The sequence below is a fragment of the Mucor mucedo genome (genome assembly GCF_025094135.1).
Source record: "Mucor mucedo strain NRRL 3635 chromosome Unknown EV154scaffold_31, whole genome shotgun sequence".
NCBI classification, from domain to species: Eukaryota; Fungi; Mucoromycota; class Mucoromycetes; order Mucorales; family Mucoraceae; genus Mucor; species Mucor mucedo.
The window spans coordinates 174,983-200,177 of NW_026252315.1; the positions used below are offsets into that span (position 1 = coordinate 174,983).

General features: G+C 37.5%; 7 protein-coding genes across 7 annotated transcripts; 4 read left to right on the top strand and 3 right to left on the bottom strand.

Annotated features, from left to right (window-relative positions):
* Positions 1-108: 108 nt before the first annotated feature.
* On the top strand, positions 109-1,457 carry EV154DRAFT_503999 (Arp2/3 complex, 34 kd subunit p34-Arc-domain-containing protein). The gene is made up of 6 exons (XM_051600986.1): positions 109-191; positions 246-490; positions 544-800; positions 872-1,007; positions 1,059-1,263; positions 1,320-1,457. The coding sequence occupies exons 1-6, from the start codon at positions 130-132 to the stop codon at positions 1,342-1,344; spliced, it is 930 nt and encodes a 309-aa protein (XP_051459171.1). The 5' UTR covers positions 109-129; the 3' UTR covers positions 1,345-1,457.
* Positions 1,458-1,474: 17 nt separating this feature from the next.
* EV154DRAFT_562048 (non-metastatic cells 6, protein expressed in) lies at positions 1,475-1,943 on the top strand (the record flags this gene model as incomplete). Its single annotated transcript, XM_051605709.1, has 2 exons — positions 1,475-1,788; positions 1,844-1,943. The coding sequence occupies 2 exons, from the start codon at positions 1,475-1,477 to the stop codon at positions 1,941-1,943; spliced, it is 414 nt and encodes a 137-aa protein (XP_051459172.1).
* Positions 1,944-2,050: 107 nt separating this feature from the next.
* Positions 2,051-2,795, bottom strand: EV154DRAFT_418079 (Cilia/flagella-associated protein 20/WDR90/C3orf67; the record flags this gene model as incomplete). Its single annotated transcript, XM_051595823.1, has 3 exons — positions 2,051-2,335; positions 2,391-2,679; positions 2,734-2,795. 3 exons carry the CDS (start codon positions 2,793-2,795, stop codon positions 2,051-2,053), a joined length of 636 nt encoding a protein of 211 aa, XP_051459173.1.
* Positions 2,796-5,323: 2,528 nt separating this feature from the next.
* EV154DRAFT_601421 (uncharacterized protein) lies at positions 5,324-5,804 on the top strand (the record flags this gene model as incomplete). The annotated part of the gene is made up of 2 exons (XM_051607229.1): positions 5,324-5,398; positions 5,467-5,804. The coding sequence occupies 2 exons, from the start codon at positions 5,324-5,326 to the stop codon at positions 5,725-5,727; spliced, it is 336 nt and encodes a 111-aa protein (XP_051459174.1). The 3' UTR covers positions 5,728-5,804.
* A 417-nt stretch (positions 5,805-6,221) lies between these two features.
* Positions 6,222-6,538, bottom strand: EV154DRAFT_504006 (uncharacterized protein). Its single transcript, XM_051600987.1, has one exon. It carries the CDS (start codon positions 6,524-6,526, stop codon positions 6,278-6,280), a length of 249 nt encoding a protein of 82 aa, XP_051459175.1. The 5' UTR covers positions 6,527-6,538; the 3' UTR covers positions 6,222-6,277.
* Positions 6,539-6,965: 427 nt separating this feature from the next.
* Positions 6,966-19,233, bottom strand: EV154DRAFT_440981 (uncharacterized protein). The gene is made up of 12 exons (XM_051596943.1): positions 19,171-19,233; positions 18,951-19,108; positions 18,596-18,886; positions 18,334-18,543; positions 17,886-18,277; positions 9,297-17,830; positions 8,737-9,236; positions 7,946-8,680; positions 7,802-7,894; positions 7,573-7,750; positions 7,194-7,516; positions 6,966-7,131 (listed from the first exon to the last, which is right to left on the bottom strand). Exons 1-12 carry the CDS (start codon positions 19,217-19,219, stop codon positions 7,024-7,026), a joined length of 11,571 nt encoding a protein of 3,856 aa, XP_051459176.1. The 5' UTR covers positions 19,220-19,233; the 3' UTR covers positions 6,966-7,023.
* A 2,955-nt stretch (positions 19,234-22,188) lies between these two features.
* On the top strand, positions 22,189-24,101 carry EV154DRAFT_562052 (uncharacterized protein; the record flags this gene model as incomplete). The annotated part of the gene is made up of 2 exons (XM_051605710.1): positions 22,189-22,795; positions 22,855-24,101. 2 exons carry the CDS (start codon positions 22,189-22,191, stop codon positions 24,099-24,101), a joined length of 1,854 nt encoding a protein of 617 aa, XP_051459177.1.
* Positions 24,102-25,195: the final 1,094 nt, after the last annotated feature.

Sequence of the window (25,195 nt, forward strand, 5' to 3'; positions counted from 1 at the left end):
CAGAAAGAAGTGTTACAAAAAATTCAAATGACGTAGACTGCGAAATTGAAATTCCGGGCACATTTTGTAATCCTCATAGAAGTAAAAAATGCTTTTGCTTTTTCCTATTATTCACACAGCAAACACACCATGATTTTGTTAGATTACCACAACGTCATCATCAAGAACACTTTAGATGCCAGACTCAAAGGGTAAGTTCCTGAAGATAAACAACATTTCCATCCCTTCTAACAGAAATATGATAGCGAGAAGGTCGAGCCCGTTGATATGACTGTAGCTGATTTCGATGGTGTTACATATCATATTAGCACACCAGAGTCCAACAATGTCATTCACATCTCTCTTGGCTGGGCTTGTGCTGCTGAACTCTTTGGTCATGGTGCCAAAGAAGTTTTACAACGCGAGTATGGCACCTTACTTTTAGATTCGCCTGAACAAGGTTATGATGTCACTCTTGCCATTGATTTGGAACAATTGCCTGCAGATGCTGGTAAAATGACGAATAGCGCTTATAGATTATTGGCTAATGCTTTATATATTCAGAGGCTAAGGATGAGCTTGTGCGCAAAGTTTCTCTTTTAAAGCGTAATTTGTTGGCTGCTCCTTTTGAAATAGCGTTCCAAGAACAGGAACAATGCGAAAAGGAACAAAAAACTGAAATCAAATCAGAGTTGATGGCCGTTCATTATCGTCAAGAAGAAGCCATCTATGTCAAATCCAACTTTGATCGTATTACAGTTATCTTCAGTACAACTTTTAAGGATGAGACGGACAAGATTTTCGGAAAAGTATTTTTGCAGGTAATATAAATATTCTGTGTGCATGTGCGTGTGTGTATATATATGCCGGAGAGGCTTATATAAACTATTAGGAATTTGTTGATGCTCGTCGTCGTGTACCTGCTTTACAAAATGCCCCTCAAGTCTTGTATTCTATCCGTGAACCTCCATTGGAACTTCGCCATTTAAATTTGAAGGACAGCGACGATGTCAGTTATGTTACATTTGGTAAGTGACAATAGGAATGAAAAAGAAACAGATATCAACCCCAATCAATAGTCTTATTCCCTAACCATTTCACTACTGGTGATGTGCGTGAGGAAACTATTTCTCGTATTCAAATTTTCCGTGATTATCTTCATTATCACATTAAATGTTCAAAGGCATATATGCACACACGTATGAGAGCTCGTGTTCGTGATTTCTTGAAGGTCTTAAACAGAGCTAAACCAGAGATTACAAACGCTGAAAGGAAGACAGCAAGGTAAGTTAATTATCAACATACTTTGATCAATGTGCATTAACCTGTCATTTTTATAGTGGAAGAACTTTCCGTAGATCTTAAAAGCTCTATTTTTTTTTTTTTACATAAAGTTTTCATTTATATTGTAGTGATATTTTTAAGCACCGGGTAGAATTAAAAAAAAAAAAGTCCCCTTGTTTAAACATTTCTTTTCTTCTCCAACACTATAAAAATGTCTGTAAAAAACCTTTTAAAACCAAAGCAAATCACCTTGGCGCTTTTGAAACCAGACATTTGTGCTAATGCAGCATTACCACCAAAGATCAGAAAGGCCATTTTAAACAAAGATTTAGAGATTCTTGAGGAACGTAATGTACTTTGGACCGAAAAGGAAGCAGGACAATTTTATGCAGAACATGAAGGCAAATTTTTCTACCATCGATTATGTGGATATATGACAAGCGGACCCTTTAAAGCCTTGATTTTGTCTTCTCCCAATGCTATTAAAGATTGGCGTGCACTTATTGGTCCTACACATCCTGTTCGGTAAGAAAAGAAGCAAAAAAGTATATATGGGATGCTAATGTACCCACTACTAAAGCGCACGGATCAACCAGCCAGAGACATTGAGAGCACTATATGGACTGACCGATACAAGAAATTCATTTCACGGATCAGGTAATCCATCAAATCTAATGTAAACGGGTTTCCCTTTTATTAAAAAAAAAAACGTCTATTCAGATTCAGATACATCAGCCAAGCAAGAAATTGAGTTCTTTTTCCCAGGTTATTTTAAACCTTGTCAATCTTAATCCAAGATGTTAATAACTATTACAGAGCTAAAACCGTAATAAACACTTACCGGTAAAAATAATTTGAATTCGGCAGGTAACTCATCTTCACTATACAATCTGTCTGTAAAATAAACTCTACGTATTCTGCAATTCGCATGAACAGTAACACGACACGTTTCACTGTAATTTGTACCATATCCTCTCTTAACATAGTCAGCCAGATTAAGCACAATTTGATTCCATCCTGAATCCAGTCGCATTGGCATTGTAGTGATATAAGGTTTAACTCGTGTGGTCATCTAGAAGCAAACTGTCAAATGACAATAGTAACACTATCTGCCTCGATTTACATACCTGATAATTCGATGCTCTAAACCTTTTCTTTTCGTTCTTATCATCCAGAACTTCCACTTCAAAAGAAAAATACTTGTTTAAATTCTTCACTATTAACACCAAAAAAGGAAGTTTTATACCAAGCGTGCGGTTCGCTTGCGCTGGACAGGTTATATATGTATTTGAAAGATTAGTCGAAACAAGTTCAATGACAGTAGAACTTATAAGATCGTCAGCTACTGTTTCTACATGAGCTTCGCCTTCCTCCTGATCGGGTACATGACTAGCCCAAAGCTGTAAAGGTTCATTTCTAAGGCATTTTTAGATTGACCATTTTTTTTTTTTCACGCACTCTTCTCTTTACCCTAGACTGTATAAAATAGAAAGGAAACCTGACTGGGCATCGTTGGTAATCAAGTTGAACATGCACTAATCATTTTGTTTCAATTACCTGAAATGTATTTTTAAACATTATCAAGAAGAAGAAGAATGATCGTTAAAACATTTGGGCCTGACTTTAAATCAGTAAATTTAACTTTCTGGCAAAATCTCGCCTTCTGTCAAACCATCTTCCATATACTTTGTCATATGAAAAGAATAAAGAAGTTCAGTCATTTGTTCAGTTCAAGCTGTCCAAGTTTTTATTACCTGGCTAAACATACTCTCTGTACACTCACTCATCGAAAGAGCACCATTTTGTTTCCTGCTCCCGAATATGACCTATGTGAATATTATTTATCCACATTCATACAGCTACTTCGATACATGACAACACACATCTTCAGAAATAAGTTATAGATGCAGAATTTAAGCTATATTTTTAACTATTATTAACTGTTCATTTGGCCAGATAGTGGAAGCCATACTTTGTACGATTTGACCCAGCCATAGCAACCATATCTTCAACTCGATTCCTATCTACGCTGAAAAAAACTCGCCGTCAAATTGAGTAGAAGTTTTTGGAACTTATGCTTCTCTTCCAAAATTAACCTCATTATGTACAACGTTTAAAAGAAATGAGAAGGAGAGATGTTCATAACTCTCTCACAACCTTATTATGGTCGTTTCAGCCGTATTCATAGGCCGTTGATTCTAAACAAAGATAATGTCATGTTTATCAGTTTTTACAGCACGACAAAAGGGTATGTTCACAATAAATCTTATTCAGAGGCAGAATCCTGCACTCAGAAAGTTGTGGAGTCAATGAGACTATCTTCTCCTTCACATGAAATACCGGACGTTTACATTAAGACAAATATCAAAAGAAGCATTGAGGTTTTTATTATTATAAAAAGGTGGGGACTCGCTAGTCGGTTTCAGTAAATAAAACTGGCCAAATGCAACTGCAAGGAAGTCAGTCTTCTTGTGCACTCGCCCGCTTTTTGTTTTTAAGTCTCGATAGTTCTCAAAAGAAACTCTTGTAAATTACTACAAAGAAGTCGAGACACCGTGTTTTCAATTTGTGATCTTTCCACCCTTTAAAACTTTAATTAATCCCAAACTAATGATCGACTAACCCGACGAGGAACCCGTTTCTTCCAAACTCAGGAGTGTGCGACCGGCAAGTGGAGTTGCTTTGAATCAACAAGGCAACTCCCACTCTTAAGCTAGGGTGCTCGAAATATGCTCTTTACGGTAAAAGTGAGGTTGAATTCACCTTCAACAGCTCATAAAGTATCCCCAGACCGTTAGCTACATATACCGAATGGAGGCGGTGATGTTACCCATAATTAATCGTCAGCGTCCAGTATCCCAGCAAAAGTTGGGAAACCTGGAATTTTCGGAAGTCACCCCTATTGGCACATGATAACAAGATACCTGAACGAAGCGATCACCATAGAGGGCAAGTGGATCCGTGTAACTTCAAGTGCAATCACTAAGAATTTACTCCCAATGAAGACTTTTGGCATGAACAAGAAGAGAAGAAGAAAAAAAAGGCAATAAAAAATTTTCCTCGCTCTATAAACAAACAGATCGACTTCACCTTCTTGTCAGTCTAGAGAAACCACATTGTAATCATGCATAAACTTCTTTAAGTAATGAGTGTCTCTACCAGACTGTAAAAGCTGGATCAAACATTCTGCATCGTTTGTTGACCTGTGGTTACCCCTTAAGCCCATGTATTGTGTTATCCAATATAATTCATATCACATTCTAAACTGATAAACAATTGTATCCAGGTTTTAGAGACAAATGCGTTAAAAGCTAAAGTTAAGACACAAAGCCAATATATACCTAGAGTACAAAAAATAGGTTATGCAAATTGCTTGGGATAAAGAAGCCCCCTTTTTTGTATACACAATTGACGTGAAATCAAAACTACACGCTCTAACTAAGAATTCCCTCTTTGTTTTTAGTATCTATGCTCTTTATTGCCGATTTAATTTTTTTGCAACTCAAGTGTCGTTTTGAATATATTGTTTGTACTAGTTGGGTATGACGTGCAAGTGGGTAAAATGTCAATGGATTGTATTAGGACTAATTCAATAAATAATTTGATATTCTACAAGCTCGAGCTATCCTTCGTCTTTTTGCATTTACAGACAAAAAGAGCACTACATCCTGCAAAAACTATAGTATTTTATGGATCTAGAAGCAGCTAAACTATTTTGTTGCGCCACATTATTGATTTCATGTAATGATCACATTTCATAAAAAAATCACAATTTTATATGACTGTTACGTTTCACACGCGCATTTTTATCGGGTACGCTGTCATACCGAGCACACATTTGATATTATTTAAGAAAATACGTCAGTGGCAACGAAACGTTAACACCGCGTCAGATAATTCGTTACAAGGTCAATCTATTTTTTTTTTTATGTGTAGACAGACTTACGTGTTCTCGATTCTAGATTCATGCAAGAAGGAAGAGAAAAAGCATGAAAAGGTATAGATACATAAAAGGAAAAAATGACTATTCTGGGTTATGGTTGCACGACGTTTTGCAACAATGAGGTGGATTTTATTGGTTTTCCAAGTTGGATGCTGCTCAAACCATCACCTGCCCGGTTATGATGTATTTTGTGTAATAAATTATATGACGAAAATTTTGTGAAAGGGGATATGACGTATATTGATTTTTCTGTATAAAAGCAATTTCATTTTTCAGATTCGTTGTTTATCATCTATACAAACATGTCCAATCCATCTGATATTCCCAATAATCAAATTGCCAACGAGCAACCCAAAGACAAGACTGATCATGCCGCAGAAAAGTCCCATAAAGCTGAAGAACATGCCCATACCGGTACCCACCATGGACATGACTCTCATGTTGCCCCTGTTAATGTCGCTGAAACGCAGGCCCCACTTGGAAATTATAGCATCTTAAGTGGCATTCAGCCATTAAGATAAACAAGAACACTTACTACCATTTTAAGTTTATAAATAAAACTACCAATACTACTTAAAACAGGCTGAAATGTCATAAATTATGTTTAGTTCTTTGAAAGTTGTATTTTGCATGTACCTACATCTAAAAGAGGGTACGTCTTAAAATATAGAAAATTATGAAACTTGTCTGTAACATATATATCCACCACACATCCAGTTTATGATCTACTTTAAAGTTCATTTAGAACTGATACATTGTTTTAATCCATGCTCTCATCTGATCTTCCGGATAACGGTATATTCGAAAAATCCGTACTTACATAGAAGATCCCTTTTTCCACTGAAATATTTCAGTAACTACTTTAAGTGAATATGTTATTTAAGTACAAGTTTCAAGCGCTAATGGGGGTTGTTTCATGCTATATAATCTTATACGTCACATTTTGTTAGACGCTGTACATGTATGGTTGAAAAAGTCAAGCGATTAAGTTTTTAGAAAAGAAAAAAATTTATTTACAGAGGGAATTATATACATTATGGACAGTAACACAACTGAAAAACTGTTGTGATATTACCATTCTTTACGAGTGAATTTTTCATCGTATTTCTGGTTGAAGGCAGCCAATTTTACTTGATCACCCTGTTTGACTTGTTGCCAAGGTTCAGGATTTTGCTTGTGGTTCCAAACAACATCGGGTGCTTTTGCTTGATGGAGGCCGACATAGCCAGCACTGGCGAAGGCGACTCCTAAGATTGCCATGAGTGGAACGATTTCGGGCTCGCGGAGGGATTGCTTGAAGAATTGACTTAATGGAGACATATTTTTGGATATTCGAAGTTGAAAATTAAAATTTGTCGATTCATAACTCTTGGGTATGCTTATATACTCTAAAAATTAGTGCAGGAAATCTCATGCAATTATTTTAATTGGCCTTTTTTTTTATGTTTCATTTTAAGGTGTCGGGCAATTAAAAATAAAGATTAATTGCGGTGATGGTCTATGCATGTTCAAAGTAAGTGAGGATGAAGCGCCGTAAAAGTTTGAGATATACTTATAGATGATTAGATAGCGTAGAAATGTTTGAGGGGGATAGGTCTAGTTTCACGTAATATATTAAACAAGGCTTTTTGCATAAAAATTTCCCATGAAACTGTAGTCCCATCGAGGTAAGTCCACTTACAAGCTTTTTACTGTTAACTGAATTTGGAATTAGATCCGGATACATCTCCATCTGGTTTATTTACACGGTCATAAGATTAAGAACGCTTGTTATTGATAATATTTTATTAGTAATATAGTTTTTAAAGTAAAACTAGTTACAACCAAGGCATCCAAGTACATTCCATTTGTGCCATTTTTTGAGGATTACTTGCTTGAGAAATAAGATCAATCACGTTTTGACTCACAGGTTTATCTGTATTGGTCTTTCAAGTAGTAAAACTTGTTAGTGGCTATAATTAACACTTAAAAATTATATTATACTTACATTTTCACGATCTGTTTTGCAAGATAAGAATTGAGCCTTTGTCATTACTTGAAGCACATTTGTTTGTACTCTGTCGCGGAATTGAACATCTGTAACAGACCGATGATTAGACATATGCCATGTTATTAATTCATCGCGTATGAAAAGACTGAGGTATTGATCTAATTCAAGTTCTGGCTCCGTTAGACTACGAGCAGTAGCCAGTAAACAACTTGTAAATAGACCTTCGATACCCACAGGAGTAATATACTCTTGAATGTTGGGTGTGAATCTAAACGGAACCGATTCTCCGTTACCAAGTAAAGGTGTCGATTGGTTCCATCCTATTTTCCAAAGCACATTAGTTACGAAAAACTTCACAAAAGCTATTCAAACTTACCAGGTAATAATTCAGTCATCCAGATATTACCATTTTTGCGAGAGAGAGTAATCTTATGAGGGGTACGATGGCCAACACTGAACAGATATGACATAAATGTAGCAGTTGCATATTGGGCGATAAATTGTTTACGATGCATCCAGTAATCTGTGTATGAACCAAGGGTACGTAACATATACTATAAGCAGTATTTAGTTAATGTGTCTACATTATTAAATTCCTGTCATACCTTGCTTAAGATGTTAGAAGGAACCAATTTTTTTGCAATTTCTTCATTAATTTCCATGCGAAGATTCAGCAGTTCGGTCTTCAAGTTCATGACCTAAATGGATTATTAGATTTGATTCTCGTGTTCTGTCTTGATGATACTTACATCTGTGTTCTTGCTTACACTATTCTTCAATTTCTCAACAAAGAACGCAAGAGGGTCGTCCTTATGAATATTGGAATTATCACAATGGTCTTCATAGATATCATACAATGTGCAATACGAGGGATCATCCTGAACCATACGGACATTGGGCGCCAAAGGTACAATTGCAGGTAAATGGAAACGAAGATTACGCATACGGCTTTCCTTTTTGCGTTCCAAAACACTATTTAAAATTCGGAACAACTGCATTAATCTTTCTTCACGGCGGAATTGTCGAGCAGCAGGGTTCTGGATTACGAACGGATGAAGACTGCCATCATGTCCTCGGATTGTTAATCTACGGAAGCAATTTCCATAACTGCGGATAACCTCTACTTCAGGTAAGAAACGATCAATGCGTAGAAAGTCGTTAGCATTATCATTAAGCAATAAGTACTGTCCAGGAATTTCTACATCATCGAACTTTTGGTGCTGGAATTCTACCAAGTAGTGACTACATGCTTCGAGTTTCTGTTTACGGGGTCTAGCATCCAGCATAGCCTCAAACTTGTCTCTCCACAACCTCAATTTGGCCACGTATTCTTCCAAATTGAGTTTTGTAGTGGCAAAGTCATGCACAAATGCTGTTTTCATGTGTCCTGGATATAAGCTATCGGCAAATCGAGCAATATTTCCAATAGTTGCATGAGTCAATTGAAGTGTGTCTGTCGGGCTCATTAATCTGGATAGTAATTGCTAATTTTAAAAACAAAACGTCAGTAAAACTATATTTAATGCCATTTAAAACTTACTTGCGCTCCTTCATTATATAAAGCTACAACAAGGCGGTACATATCTTCGTCCGCTTGAGGTTTGAACTTCAACTGTATTTGATCGACCATGGTTTCCATGGATAAAGCAAGCAATGGATATCCAGTCTTTAACATTGCCATTATTTCATCCAAAGGATGCGCTACGGTCCCTGTAGGTGTACCAGGTGTTCCGGCTCCCTTGAAATCAGCCGTAGCAGCAGCCATAACAGCACCAGTTGTCACAGGAGGAGGAGGCTTAGGCTTAGCAGAAGATGCGTCTTCGGAGGATTTGGTATCGACTTCGGTCTTGACATCATCTGTATTATTGAGGTTGATTCCCTTAGGGTTGTTCGTATTCAGATTTCCCTCTATCTTGATGGGTACATCAGTTGCATTTTCATTTTTATCCTGAACCTTAGATTCAGCTCCGTTAATCTTTTCATTTGAGCCAGTATCAATATCCATAGAGTCATCTTTAGCTTCGTTCTTTGCTTTTTCCTCTTTTATATTTTTGTTAGTTAGATAATTTTCATTATGTGTAATATTTTCCTCATTTTTACCAGATGGAACGGCAGGAGTCGAACTATCGCCAGAAATAGTTACAGCGTTATCCGTTTTCTTGGGATCAGCTGTACTGGCAGGATTGATTCGTTTTAACATATCTTCTTTTGCAGTCCGAAGTTGGAAATGTAACGCTTGAGGGTATTGTTTAGCAATGCGAATAAGAATAGCCCGAGCATGTTTCGCTTCTCTTTGCTGTAAACCCATCAAAAGTTGGGGGATAAATGTAATCCAATACCAAACAGGCCATTCACCTTTATAACCTTCAAAAGCACGAGATATAGTGCCAACTTGATCATCCAAACTAAGAAGCCAGAGGACTCGCAAGAGATATTTTCTCGCCTTTGAGTTTTTATAAATTCCAGCAGCCTGTAAGTAGCAACTAACTGCGTTGTTGGCCCAGCTTAAATCGGTTGGCAGTTCTTTGAATCGCCCATCATTGTATCTACCCCATTCTGCCCAGGCTCTTGGTAACGATAAATCAATTTGAACAGCATTTACAAAGGCTTCATTAGCCTCATTACATTGATTGAGCTTTGCAAGAAATTGACCTTTCAATGTGAAAAATTCGGCTTTTTGTTGAAGACTAAAGTACGACAAATTAGTATTGGTAATCACATCTAACCCAGCGGTAAGTTCGCTCGTTTCTTGATAGTAACATTTAGCTTGCTCGCGCAATTTCAAAAATGCTTCGTTAATTTCAATGTTAGGTAATGTATATATTTTTGTCAAGTAATTGAGACAGACTTCATTCAAATGGTGCTTTCTAGCAACATGAGCAAAACGGTTGATAATCCAGGCTGTTTCATGATATCCACGGTAAGCAAATGAGTTAGCACTTTGAGGATTTCCGGGTGTTATTTGATTCGGAAGCATGGGAATTAGAGGTAAGTAAGTGCGGTTGATAGCACTGAATACATGTTGACGCCATGCAACTGTATCACTCCACATATTAATATCGTCCCAGGTATTCGGCAAACGTTCCCGCCATGTACCCAAAATACTGCGAATTTCACTGGATCGCTGTTCGAGGTTTTGAGCATTCGTACTAACTAAACTGTTGAAAATTTGACTTGCTTCATGTAATTCAAGATATTGTTGGAATATGTGTAACAGTGGTAAATGACTCTGGGACACAATATGAGGCAAAGCATACCATTTTTGAAGCGATAATTGTACACCTTCTTCACAAATGCGCGTGAACTCGACGAGGCGGTCATCTGTAGTCTGAGACTTTATCAATGCCAAAAAAGCCTCAAAAGCCTTGAGACGAGGTGTAGGTGTTTCAGATACTTGCACCACATATTGCTCCAATCCTTCACGTTCAGCGGCCCAATCTGACAATCTCCAAGCACAATCCAACAATAGATTGGTGTTGCCGTCATGTTTAGCAAGGTCAGCAAGAATATCCCATTGCTGTAGCTTTTGAGAGCAAGCAACCCAGTGATCTTCCCAAAGATTGTATTCAGATTCAGAAAAAGAGAGTACGCCGTTGCGAGCCTTTAATTGGGCATTTTCAAACATCGTCTGTGCCTCAGACCACATACCATTCTGCTCGCAGGATACAGCCATATTAGTTTCAGCATAAATGCTGCGGCGTCTCCATAGACCATAAAACATGTCATTCTCATCTAGACTAGCATACAAATCAGCTAGAGAGTCCAGAACACGTTCTCGGTTATTTTGTTCTTCTTTTGATGAATCGACGATACGACCGTTCATTGCAGATCGTTGTAAAATTTCAATTGATGTGTGCCAGGCATTGTGTGTCTTACCGAGATATTTGACTAAATGAGGAGGGAGTCGTATCTCATCAGCTGTTTTAGCAATACCTGTTAATAAGGCTTGGATTACGTTTGGGCGTAATTCGGCTTGTTTGTTGTGGTAGTCTTTGGCAAGCAAATTAATCATAACTTTGTCCATGTCACGCTTCTCGGCACTAGATAATACAGACCAGCACATGGGAAAGAGATCAACCCACAGCTTAAGAGCAGCATCATCGTCCAAATATTGAAGATATCGTGCATTAGTAATTGAGTTGTTGATGTCCAATTCTTGTAAATCTTTCAAAAATGCCTGGTGGGTTTGGATAACTTCAGTAAGTTCAATTGGGACATCTATCTCAGTTGGCTCCAACTGTTGGTTACCAATAGATTTAATTGATTTGATTCTAAGTGTATGTGGTGCGGTTGTTTGGGGATTAACTTTGACTGCCCCAAGCAACATATCTAAGGCTTGATGAATCCAGAAAGTATTCGAGAGAGAGTCCCAATTTTGAACACCCATAATATAATTAAGACGAGTATATAAAGTTCGACTAATACTACGATCAAAAACACGCATAAACTGGCTACGGATTTGGGGATTCTCAGATCGTGTACCCATCAAAAATGCTTGTTCGAGGCGAACCGTCAGTTCTGATCGAGCAAAAGAGGGGTTACTGTAAATCTTGAGGACCAAATCAAGAAAATCTTCAGTAAGACGCGCATTATTTCTATTTTCAAGTGTCATCATTTTGACCAAAAGACCAGCTTTCTCTTTAACGGTTGGGAAGGTTTCTGTCTTTCCTAAAGTCCATTCTGTGAGCATGTCTAAAATGGCATGCAATAATTGTACATCTGGCGACTTTTCAATTAGTTGAATTAGACAGGTTAAGAACCAACGACGTTGATCTCCCAAGTGCGATATTCTCTTCTTCAAAAGATTTAAGCCGAGAATCAAGAGATTTACTTGTGAATCATGTCCAGAGGTCGCCACAACAGCAATACTTATGTGTTCTTTGGTAAGTTTTTGCAACACCTTAACAATACCAGGCACAAATGGATCTAGTTGCTCGCTTCTGCTACTGCTTGCAGCCTGCAATAATTTCAATACAGCATAGATGTTATTCATACTAGCCATACCGTCAGTGATTGTAGAGTCAATGAGAGATACAAAAGCAGCGACATCGGGATGCTGAATTTCTTCTCTATTATCTGAGTTTGTTGTTTGTTGAATAGCATGGAAAATATGCGACAAGACAGGCTGAAGAGCGGTATGAATGCGGATATTATCTGACTTGATGCTGGTTTCCAAAAGACGGAAGAGCTGATTCATGTTGACAATAAACCATTCAGAAGGCTTATGTGCAATATCTATATTCAATATCTCCAGTGCACTACATACGCTTGAAATAAGAATTTCGCTCATCTCCTTTACAGTCAAAGTGCGTTCCAAATGGGCAAATTTGACATGTACATCAGGCCAGATTCCAGGATCGAGAAATCTTTTGATAAGGTCTAAAATACGTTGAACAAGTCTTCTTTGGATCAAATCAGAAGGATTGTAGACGCTGCAAGCAAGACGGACGAGATATCCAATAGTGTTTTCCCGCAAAGTTAGGGCGGGTACAAATTCTTTGCCAGACTCTGCTGTAGCAGGAGATCCCTTGACTTCACCGTCCGTACCCTCGGCCTTTGCCCTTTTCTTGGGATTTTCAGGAGTGGCATCAGATGGCCTCTTGGCAGGAGGAGAAAGGCTTTCGTCTTCCTTTACAGGTTGGTTTTTCAAGCGTGTTTGTTCCCACTTGAATATTAATTCTGTTAATTCCACTGTCAATAATTTGTTTTCGGGTGTAGCGTTTTGAAGCAAACCAAGCTTAGGCAAAGCGTTGACGATTTGAGGTAAAAAGTGTTCTCGATAATCGTAAAATAGGTCGGGTTGACGTACTAAGAGCTGGTATACATTAACCATTTGAGAGATACTGTGTGTATCTTCAACAACGACTTTACGAGTCAAACGGACCCAAGTGGGCACCCTTTCAGAGCCAGTAACAGGTACACGTTTAGGAAGTACAGGTGCAATTATATCTAAGCCTTGTTTCACCAAAATACGGGCTTCAGATAAATGAGCACGTAAAAGTGCAGCGTAAATTTGAATGACAATCTTACTGGGTGTATCAAAGGCAGTGATAAATCGAGCTATCAAGACATAAGCGGCTTGTTTACAGGTAGCATCTTCGAGTCGAAGATAATTCCAACCAAATTTGATAATCTCCTTTCTTAAATCAGTTAAAAGTTGAGGCGCATATTGAACAATCATAGCTGTGAGTTGAAGCAGTTCAATACGTAGCGAATCTTCAGCATATTGATCCTCTTCGGCAGGGTCGGAGCCAAGATGAGCCCAAATCTTATTATCCAGTTGCTCCATGATATTTGGGTCCAGGATCTCTGCATAATCACCATCCTTTTGCGTGATCGATACCAACAAAGCGGGGTTAATGAAATGGCGAAGTGTCATCATCCTTAAATAGGACGAAATAGAAGAATCGTTAAATTGCTGAAGGAACTTTTCAATGATAAGACGCTTTCTTTTAGCCGTATAATTCAAAGCGATATCATTTAAGAAGAATTCGCGAAGGTACGAAAGGTCCATAACAGATTCTTGTCCAAAGAGTGCCACAACTTCAAAAATTACCTCAATGTTATCCGGGTTCTCACGAAGATAAGATATAAAAATTTGGGAAATATACAACGATTCATGGGTCACTTGCAAACCTTGATCGTCATCTTTCTTCATTGTTTCAAACCTTGTAGGTGATCTCCACAAGGATAAGAGGGATTCGAGAACATCAGGTTGGCCAACCAACCAGTTTGAATCATAGCCAACAATTTCACGGACAATCAGAACACCTTGATAATGTAAAGCTTGATTATCCGCAACGTTAAACGTCTTTTCAATCAATTCCTTGGGTGACTTGGCTACTTCATCACGAATTTGAACAGCGTTTTCTGTATTAAGGATATCAATAAATAAGCTACTGTGACCAGATTGATCTAGACGTTCGTAAAAATAAGCGACGGTTTCTGCTGGATAACGGTTTAGGTATTTAATCAGATTGGGTCTAAACGGACTAGAAATTGATCTACGCAAATGGGATTCCATTTCAAGAACAACAGTAACAAGATCGTCCAAAAATATATGTGCTGCAGCAGGTAATAAATGGAAGATGTTTAAAATGGCCACAATGATTTTGACCTCGTGATTTTCACTCAACGATCTTCCAGCAGCCTCTTGGAGCACCTTGGGCTCAGCCCATTGTTTTAGATGATCTAACAACTTTTTACCAATTTCAACCTTGAAATAATTCGTCAATAATTCTAACAAACGGGCAAGTCCTTCAAGACCAGCAACACTTAGGGTCTTGTGGTTAGATAATGTAGTCAAAATGGGTCGAAGACCTTGTTGGAGTAGCTCTTTGGGTAATTTATGTTGTTGGGCTAGCACTTGTTTTAATCCGCGATGTGCTGCTTCTACCACTTCGGGTGCCTTGGAATAGAGTGATTTGAAAAATACTTGGATAATGCGAGCACGGGTATGAGATTGACGTTGATTAGAAAAGTCTGTGCATGCCATGGCAGCAGACAAAAGCTTGATACAAACGATGCGAAGGTTCATCAAAGAGGTAGCGTTTTTATATTGAGAGCTACGGCTGACCAGAGCCTGATCTTCAGCATCAGCAAGAGCCAAAGCTTCATGAAGCAATCGAATCAATTCATCATTGAACTCTAAGAAAGGGGGTCTAAGCGTGAGGCAATAAGTAATTGCATCTATATGACCAATTTGCATGGCGAAAGGAAGTGCACGAAGAGGTTTTGCAAAAATAGGAGCAACCAAACGCTCTCTAACGGGAGCCAACAGTTCAGTAACCTCATTTCCAGTAAGATCCGCCAATAATTGAAAAGATGATTGAATTGTTTCACGCACAGCGCTATTTGAGTTGGATAGTTCACTCAAAAGTAAAGCGATCAAATTTTGAAACTTTTGCTGGGCTTCTTGTGATTCATCATTCTCAGGACGATTACATACCTTTAAGACGTGGGATAAAGTTTGTGTTGCTTCAGCAGTATTTACATTGGCCATTTCGGGTGAGGCGTCTTTAAGTACAAACAACAAAGAGCGAATGAAATCGAGCTCATGTTCTTGCATCCATTTAGTTCCCATATCAAGCTGAGAACTGATTATTGAAATTCCTAGACATCCGCCGCGCTTATTAAACCACTCCTGTTTGTAACAACATGATCCAAATTGAGAGGCAAAAACACGAAATATAGGCAATTGCCATGCGTAGTCTTTGCTACCCAAAACCTTGACTGCAGTTTCGAAGCAAAGTTGAATAGACTCCTCGGCACGTTTTCTGAGCTTTGGATCCTCGGAGGAGATGACCTTCACAATAGCGTCTACCAAGATTGTGGTGTTTAAGCTTTGAACAGATAGCCTTTCATCCATCATATCTGACAGAGGCTTGTTTCCGGTTTCTTTTGCTTCAATAGCTTCGCCAATATGTAACAACATGAAATGGCGACATATATTTTCAAACAATGGCCATGCATCATCTGCTATCTCTGTCAAAGTCGAGGCCTTTATGATAGCAACCATCATGGTTCTCAGGGAGTCTTCTTGAGCGACACGTTTTGCGAGATATTTGGTATAGCCATTTCCGGTCAATCGTTTAGGTTTTAAACCAGATTCTTCAAGTGCGTCACCAACTATTGTACTTTCACCCTCGACCGTTGGTTTGTCGTCAATATCCATACTGTCAGTTGTCTCTTCCGGAGATTTAGAATCTGTTTTGGCGTTACTATCGGCAGCTTTACCATCGGCTGTGCTTTCTTCCACGTCGGCATTTTTATGTTGCAAAAGGTGATCTTTAACACGCTGATATAAGGATTGTGCCAAATTGTTGGGGCCTTCTTCTAATTCCAACATCATTACAATATTAGATTTAAGGAACTCAAATGCATGTCTTTTGTAAAATATGTCGACATCACATTTTTCCAATGTATTGCATGCAATTTCCAAACATTTATCCAATGGTAAGTTATGGGGCGTAGTGTTGGCATCGAATAAAATCTCCACAGATGCACCACTTTCAACCTTTTTTTCAAATTCCAAATCTGGTGGACTGTTAAGCATACGTCGATTTCGACCGCCAAGTTTACCCAGAATTCTCATTGCAACATGACTGTGTTGTTGACTATAAGGTAGAGGACGAAGATGGCTCCATAAAGCATCCATCAATTCTTTCATGACTGGTGCCATAATTTGATCGAGAAATTCGGGGTTCAAATTGTCGTTACATAATTCCATTGTTCTTAATCCTTGTGTAACCAAGTCATGATCGGCTTGTAGGGCAATCACCAAAGGCCTCATCAAATAAGGTAAATATGGAAGCAAAGTACTCAAACGAACAGGCACTGCCAGACATAATTCAACAAAAAGATTTCTCATTTCTGTACGGTGTGCTAAAGTTAACAAAGAATTCAAATTTTCGAGCAAGACCTGCAGTAAAGGGGAGACTTCCTTGTACAACAGTTCATAACGTCCACCACCAATGCTCTTGAAAAGTGCGCGTAATAACAAGAAATAGTTCGCTGGTTCTTTTGCTTTGGCCGATAACTTAAAACAGGAAGTGACAAGATTACCAAGATAAGGTTGTAGGATGGATTCGTTCGCATCAGGGAAGAGATTCACAGCCATAAAAGCAAGACGAAACAAATGAAGCATGACAGCAGAATAATGCATATCATCATCACCTAAATGGTCAACGCGATCAATCAAGAAACGAAAAAGAATGCCGGCAAACCCTTGTGATGAAATTTCGTTGACCAGAAAGTATTGAGCAACATGTACTAATGATGTGTTGATAAGCATACGATCATAAAAGAAATTCATTTGGGAAACAAAGATTTCTTGAAATACGGATGGATCCAGGAATGTAAAGACTATAGCAAACATGTCCAATATCTCTTTTTCGGCCGCCACCTGGCTACCAATCTTGAGTGATAAGTCATTGGATCCGATTGAAGTTTCTTTGACTTCGTCAGTGTTCACTTTTTCGTTTGGTAAGCATCCATCAGGCCCGTAATTATCAATATTGTAGTATTCGAAGCATTTTAAGCCTTCTCTAAATAATCTTATGAATACATCCATATCATCATCGGAAAATGCTCGGGCAAATTGCATGTATATTTGTGGATTTACTTCTGTGGTTGGTGGCGGATTACAATGGCGTAAACCGATAAATAATGGTTTCAATCCTATCGCCAAGTTTTTGAAAAGGAATCGACCATCCTTGATACCATCTTGAGGATCCAATGTGAATGAGGTCGTGTGTATCGATCTTGCTTTGTCAAAGTCAAAGTCATCGACTATTTTATCAGTTTCCATCTCATTTTTATCTACATTTTTGTTGTTCTTTTTGATATGTTGCTTTAAACATGATTTGAATTGGATGTTTAATGCAGAGAATTTGGATGCAAAGGCATCCAAAATACGCATTAGTAAATCACGCCCTTCTTTTTTGTTTGGTATTTTAATAATACAATCGATCAAGTTGAGTAAGAGTTTTCCGCACATTGTCTGTATACTGGGTGCAAGTGTAGCGTCATGGAGATTACGTGAATAAATGTATACAGTACGATAGAGCTGAGCAGGGGATAATTCGGATCGAATATGGTGAACAAGATCTGCCAACATGCTATAGGCTAATGGTCTACACATTTACCTAATCAGCCTTTCCCCATTGAAAAAGTTTAATTAAAACAAACCTTAATGTGTCATGAGATGTCACTCCAGCACCAATGAGTACTTTCTCATTCAACAATAAATCAATTTTAGGAACAAAAGAAGATCTGAAATCGGTTGAGAGGATATGCCTTGTTGCTACTAAAAGCTCTTTTCTGGTGGCTGTAGATTCTGGTGGACACTCTCGTAAGAGTCGTAATACAAAATCCGGAATCTGATTTTGAAATGGTCGTAAAGCGTTTGCATAACTACGCAAAATATAAGCGAGAAATGACATTGTCTTGACTTGTGCGATGATGAAGTCATTATATACAGATCGGTTACGGATTTCTGGACTAACACCTACAAACACTTCGCCACGAGCTTGTGCAGCAGCAGCAGCCTCGGCCTGAGGTTTAGCTTGCAAACTTAAAGTCTAGAGATTATATGAAATTAATTTTGATTAAATAACTTAACAAATTGAGTCTGTACCTGAAAAATCAGTGGTACGAATTTCATGATATTTTCAGTCCCGTATCTGCGATGAGATTGAAACAGCAAAACAACAATGATAGGACATTCTGTCAAGACCTTGAAACTGTACATGCTTTTCGGTAAAGGTTTAGAAGGTGATTCGGGTAATTCGGCAGCAGCAGGTGAATTAGGTCTCGGTGATGTGGCTAATAATGGATTAAGGCCAGGCTAAAAAACAAAACTGTCAATGGACGTTGTTTTTTCTTTTTGTGCTTCTTACGGTTGCAGATCCAATCGGAGTGCTTGGAGCATCGAATACATCTTTTACTGTTTGTTCCATGTTTCTGAATATTTCCTGCACTGTATCCAAAAATGGTTGTACCTGATCTTCAAGGGAATGTCGAAATGTTCTGTGTAAATCAATAATGATTTTAACGCATACAACAGCATTATCTTCATTTTCCACTTTCAAAAGATGCATCAACATTCGACACAGATCTGGCGCATATTCTTTTAATGTTTCTGTTTGCGGTAGTCGATAAATGATTTCTAATATGATGTTGCGAAGTTTCTATCACTATTCGATTAATCCACATTATCATTATTTTGACACTTTTACTCTGCCGTATACTTACTTGCTCAGGCACGTTGCTTTGGAAAACTGGATTTCCATTTTGTAAAATATCGACAAATACAGGTATTAAAGTTGCCAAGAAACGAGAATATTCCAGTGTTTGAAATACTTCAACTTGATCTCTAAGTTCATTGGCGATAGTTACTTTTAATTGAGGTGCTACAGAAGAACGGGATTAGCTTCCAGCACATGATGAACAAAAGTCTGTTATTTTATTGTACCCAAGTTTGGATCGCTAAGTCTGTGTGCGTACACTTGGAGTGTAGTCATTCGTTACGTGTTAAAGAAAAATACAGAAATGAAAATGAAATTTCGAAAGTTCAACCAGGAAAAGAGGCCGCTCTCCTGGAAATTTAGACATCACGTGATAAGACTGCTAACCAACTTTTTCAGTCACAATTGATCGTCCATGAAGTTCGTCAGTTTAGTGATAAACACACGTTTGTGTAGATGTTTACAGCCAAATAGCCATTAGATGCTATGTTTTTATATGCGAAAGAATATTTAATAAATAATGTTCTTTCTTTTTATCTATGTTCATTATTTATCTGTCATTATTAATGAATTGTATCTCGAATAAATCTGTTTTACTTTTAGCTCTCTTACTCTCTATTGTTTGGTCCTCGTAACGTCGTCTTTCTGAAATACCCATACACTTTTGTATCACTGCTTTGTACATTTATAAGATTATTTTTAAATAAATGATTATGAGTTTAACTAACTTTATTTCCAAATGATGTAACTCTATATGTCAAGCTTATAACTTTCGGGTTCACTTTCAGAAATCGTGGTAGACTGTAACTATATTGATTTTGTGTAAGTCATCAGAGGATGTCATTTAAATAATACTTGATCCGGTTTATTACAAGACAGTTATCCGATAGATAACATCAATTATATCGTCAAATTTTCCATGGGCATTAAAGTTATCTTTTAAAGCTGAATTTGATCTTTGAAGTAGCAAGAACATCATTTTTGCATAAATCGTAATCGTCTTATTGCCTTTTGAATAATCTCGTGTTATTTGACATACTATTTCGTATAAATCGAAAAACTTATTATATAACTGTCGATGGGTGAACATAAAAGCTCGTGTCTAAACTGCTCTGTCGAAATTTAGAAACTGTCTGTCCGTCCCAAAGGTGACGGCTTAAATCGTATATGAACATCGTCCATACCGGCTTTGACTTCCGATATACGAATCAATTATCACCATCATTGGGTGCATAAATTGAAAATTAGACCTGTTAGTGAACCTTTTTCTCATCCGAATTAAACGATCTGGATCGGCAAGATAGTTCTAGAATTATTGAACTATTTTTTCAACGGCTCACAAATATTATGAACGTTATTTTTTTGAGTCTTCCATTTCTGTATGTGTAACTGTCGCGTACATCATATTAGTATCTAGCTCAATATAAAGATAAATCTCGTAGTTAAGAATGTAGTATCTCCTGATGGAACTGGCAACAGCATAGTCATCGTGACGTACTACTTCGCAAGGAACGTTTTAATTTGGTCATTTTGAACATTTTTTGCTTCTGCTAATAAGTTAGTATCTAGGGATTTGAATAATTTTTATCGTGTAATACGAATCACCCCTTAAAGCCACTTAACCAGCAATATAATGCACTCCCAAATTTTTATACAACCCCCCAATTTAAAACATGGTAAATTTGCGACCCCCAACGCCTAAATACGGTTTTGTATTACTGGTACCCCCAATGTACGTTGTATTCTATTATTAGTATTTTAAAGCTGAGGCAATTTCCATGTCGCGAATATTGTATTTTAAAAATCAATTGAATTCAGATGGTTGTTGTGGTTTAACTCTGATTTTTTTTTAAAAAAAATGTGTGATAATTGGAGAGAGGAGATTAATAAAAGATGATATCAATAAGGAAAAATAAAATATGATATCTCTTTGTCGACTTACTATCCCCCAACTCAGAAATAACATTGTAACATGTCTTTGCGTTTTCCTAAAAAGGGAAAATTATAAACATTGTCAATTGAGGGGTACGGAAGCCACTGCAAAAACTAACTGACGCGGCCACTTACATAAACAATAAGGTTTTTGCGTGCAGGAAATAATGGCTGAACCCCTTCTTTGACTTTAAGCGGACTCCTTTTTTCATCGATATCGAAAATAAAAGCCCATTTTACGATTTGACAAGGTATAACAAGATTTGGCACTGCGGACCCCCCATCCCCCACATCTATTAATATTGTGGGCCGTAGCTGCTAACATCGCTTTTCAATTGCTTCATCTCGATCTTGAAAGCTGACTGAATCAACCCAAAACTAATCCCCCAATGCGCTGATATTATATACCCCCATTTAGACATTATAGTCTTGCTGGATGTATACAACTTGTAATTAACGTTCTGTTAATCAATCGACTTTGGTCTGCTTAAAAACCGATAATGATCTACCGATTCTGGTCTCTGTCTAAAGACATGATGTTGATGCTAAAGTCTGACTTGTCGATAACATATCGTCCATCATTGACAAATAACTTAATATTGTATATAACGTATATTAAATGTGCTACTACAATTGTATTATTTACTATAAACAACATGTTTAATTGATAGCGTTGTCAAAAAAAGTGTCAAATAAATCATAGCAGAGACTCTTAATACTTGGAAAAACATCTCCCACCATCTAAGCATCCCCCACCATCTCTCCCCCCATCCCCCAAGAAAGTTTTCTGAGGCGCCCCCAAGAACCCCCCCCCCAAAAAAATAAATAGCCCTATATGTATAATTGTTTTTTAGGCAGGAGACCTGCCTTATTTTCCATCATCATCATCAATATCATACAAAAGTTAAAGTCTGATTATCAGTGAAGCAATCCCAACAGACTCGTATCTTTAAAGCAAGAGTTATTACAAAGAAAGCGCTATCCAGCCATACGGAAATTATTTTAAAGTTGTATTGCAAATCTACAGAAATCGGCAAACACAAAAAGGAAAACAATAAAAAAAAAAAGGGTGGATCTTCAAGGGATGTAGGGGTAAAATCCAAATTCATATAAATAGGCAGCATCTTTTTCCCAAAAAAATAAAAATTATTTCTCAAACATCTTTAAATAACTTTTTTTGCCTACTTCTTATGATTAGTCAAATCCAGCACATTATTAATACCATATTTTCTATTTTATTTATCACTATATATTTCCCCATGACATTATCAATTAAATCATCAACAGTGTTTCCTTGTTCATATACTACCACAATGAGCCAATCTAAAATTGTTACACCAATTGCATCAAAACCCATTACTATTCCTGCAGAGTTGACACCAGCACAAAAGGAAGCTGCGCTTCCTTTTCTTACACAGGAACCACCAAAAATTAAATCATCTAAATCAAAGTCTTTAAGCCGTTTCTTTAAGAAACTTGCCACTAAATCACCTAAAACATGTACCAAATCAACAGAAGCTCAAACCCAATATAAGCTCACATTCGTTCCTGTTGTTAAAAAGAGCGAAACCGTCTTAGAATCTAAAGCTGGAGTCACTGAAATTGTCTGGTACGATAACAGTGAAATCACCTCTAATGCTATCGAATTAGCCCAGCGTATCTGGGAAGAAGATAACACAGTCTACAAAAGCTTGGATTCAATCGTTGAATGGATCGGTAACGGTAAAGAAGAAAGTAACTCAATTCTTCAATCGTATATGTCTCATTTCGACTTCAAAGGCTTGAAACTCGAACAAGCTTTCCGTACCTTGTGCTCCAAGCTTTACCTTAAAGGTGAAACACAACAAATTGATCGTGTCTTGCTTCAATTCTCTGCTCGCTATTTTGAGTGTAACCCTCAAAGCATCTTTGGGTCCATTGGTAAATATTTTAAAATGGCTGATCTTTTATTCTCATTTTATTAACCTGATCTTTTTTAGATGTTGTACATGCCATTGTTTATTCTCTCTTGCTCTTGAACACTGATCTTCATGTTGCCCAAGGTGACTACAAAAAGATGTCTCAATCTGCATTCATCAAGAACACAATGAGTGCTATCACTATCCAAGATAACATGCTCTCTTCTGAAGCTTGGATTCCTCTTCAACGTACTAATAGCAACACCAGTACCTCTACTCAATCTTCCAGTGCCTCCAAGTATTGGGAAATCGAGGTCAAAAACATGCTCAAGCAAATGTACAGTAGCATTCGTTGTAGTCAAATTACCGACCCTTCTTCTCCTGTCACTACTGTTCGTCACAACAGTGTTGGTGCTACCTTTAGACGCAGTGTTGGCTCTATCATCAAGAAGAAAGTTGTTCGTGATGATGAGTCTATCAAGTCTGTTAAATCAGCTGTCTCTTCTATCATGCACTATCAAGCTGTTGCTTCTCATCTCCAAAGCACTGATCTTCCTGTCTCATATACTAGCAACGCACCTTACTACAAGGAGGGTATGGTTGCTCGCAAGCATCTTTTAGAGTCTAAGACCCAAAAGGCCAAGCATCGTGACTGGAAAGAATGTTTCATGGTTATTGAACGTAGCCAGCTCCGTATGTATAAGCTTGATACTACCGCTACTTCTGAGTCTGTCACTCTTGGTGGAGGTAATTGGATGGCTCATGCTCAGCTCATGGGTGCTATTGATCTCAAGCATGCTCTTGCTAGTGCTCTTCCTTCTGGTTACAGCCGCCAGCGTCAACATGCTTTCACTCTTCAAGAATCCAATGGTGCAGTCCATGTATTCCAAGTTGGATCCGATGAACAAGTTGAAGAATGGATTTCTACCTGCAACTATTGGGCTGCTCGTGAGAGCAAAGAGCCTTTGATTGGTGGTGTTGGATCCATGGAATATGGTTGGGTCAACTGTTTAGAAACCAATGTCTCATGTGCCATGGTCTATGAATGGCAATCACCTGCTGCTCCTATCTCCAGCAGCATGTTGGAAGAATCTGCTCAAGTCCAAGCTCTTTACAAACATGTTCAAGACTTGACCAATCAATTGGATCAACACCATGATATCAAGTCCAAGATGGAATCTCACTTTACTGGTTCTAGATTCAATGCTATTGCCATGAACAACTGGGAAAGCAAATCTCTTTACCTCTTGAGTGAAATCATCAAGTATCAAAACTATTGTAATTCTATTGAAAAGTCACTCGCTTTGCAAGCCAGTATCATGGCTTAAATTTGTATATATATGTATCCACTGTAATTATCTCACTTGTAAAATAAAAAATTAAAAGCTTTTTTCTGTATCATATAAACTCTTTGTCTTTTTCAATTTTTATCTTTCTCGTATTGTTCTGAATCAACACAACACTGCTTATGTTTAATAAGGAGTATCCTTGTATGTATGCAAATCGGGCTTCCATTTGTTTATAAAGCCACGACAAAGGAGTATGAGAAAATGTAATAAAAAGGGATTTCTGCATTGCGTTCAAGTAACGATCGAAAGGCAGAGTCCAGAAATTAGATGATGATCACGCATAATAAATTTTGCTAGTGTATCACTGGCAGCTAATCGATTATGATAATAGATAAGGTTGTTAATAATTAATGGTCTTAGAAGGAAAGAAGGATCATATGTACTATTAAATGGAATTAGTCTTATTATGGATAAATTATAACCTACTTTTGGTAACTAGCTCAACGTCATGTCCAATTTTAACAACAACCCAAAAAGATAAACGATTGCTTGAACTGAGTAGCAAGAGAATCTGTTATATAAATTTTAACGATGCCTTTATTTTTCTCTATTATCTGATTATATTTTGAAAAACATTGAACTATGTTATATCTTATGGACCATTTTTGTTGATGTTTTGCTGCCGAAATAAAAAAAAAAAAAAGCCAGAATCACCAATTGAAATATTCTTTCTGTGATAGATTTATTTCTCGCAACAAAAAGCCACAGATCGACAAGCTTATGAAGTCGATTGGAAATTTTTAACGGTTGAAAATAAAATTAATGCACCCAATCCTGGAATTAAGAAGTGTGGTGTGACATTTTCAGTACAACATTGGGTGAGTGTTTATCTGAATTTGTCAACGTCTTGAAAGCCGGTTTATCTTTCGTTTTAAACAAATAAAGCTTATACATGTAATAGTAATACATATTTATACAACTTTATTTTTAAGGTGTGAAATCAGGTCAAAAATTATTCCATAATGCAAAACCTTGCATGTTTTTTTGTCACTTTTCGTTAGATGCTGTTCGTAATCTATTAATTTGGAACTGTGATATATTTTCTAGATGTGTGTTTTATCCATGGGTTTATA

Excerpts from the sequence above, each read along its gene's own strand:
- EV154DRAFT_503999 (XM_051600986.1), top strand. The coding sequence starts at position 130 with ATGATTTTGTTAGATTACCACAACGTCATCATCAAGAACACTTTAGAT. Across the intron at positions 1,008-1,058 it reads TGTCAGTTATGTTACATTTG|TCTTATTCCCTAACCATTTC; the intron begins GTAAGTGACAAT and ends CCCAATCAATAG. Across the intron at positions 1,264-1,319 it reads GCTGAAAGGAAGACAGCAAG|TGGAAGAACTTTCCGTAGAT; the intron begins GTAAGTTAATTA and ends TCATTTTTATAG.
- EV154DRAFT_504006 (XM_051600987.1), bottom strand. The coding sequence starts at position 6,526 with ATGTCTCCATTAAGTCAATTCTTCAAGCAATCCCTCCGCGAGCCCGAA.
- EV154DRAFT_440981 (XM_051596943.1), bottom strand. The coding sequence starts at position 19,219 with ATGACTACACTCCAAGTGTACGCACACAGACTTAGCGATCCAAACTTG. Across the intron at positions 7,895-7,945 it reads GTGTAAGCAAGAACACAGAT|GTCATGAACTTGAAGACCGA; the intron begins GTAAGTATCATC and ends TAATCCATTTAG. Across the intron at positions 7,751-7,801 it reads CTTCTAACATCTTAAGCAAG|TATATGTTACGTACCCTTGG; the intron begins GTATGACAGGAA and ends TACTGCTTATAG.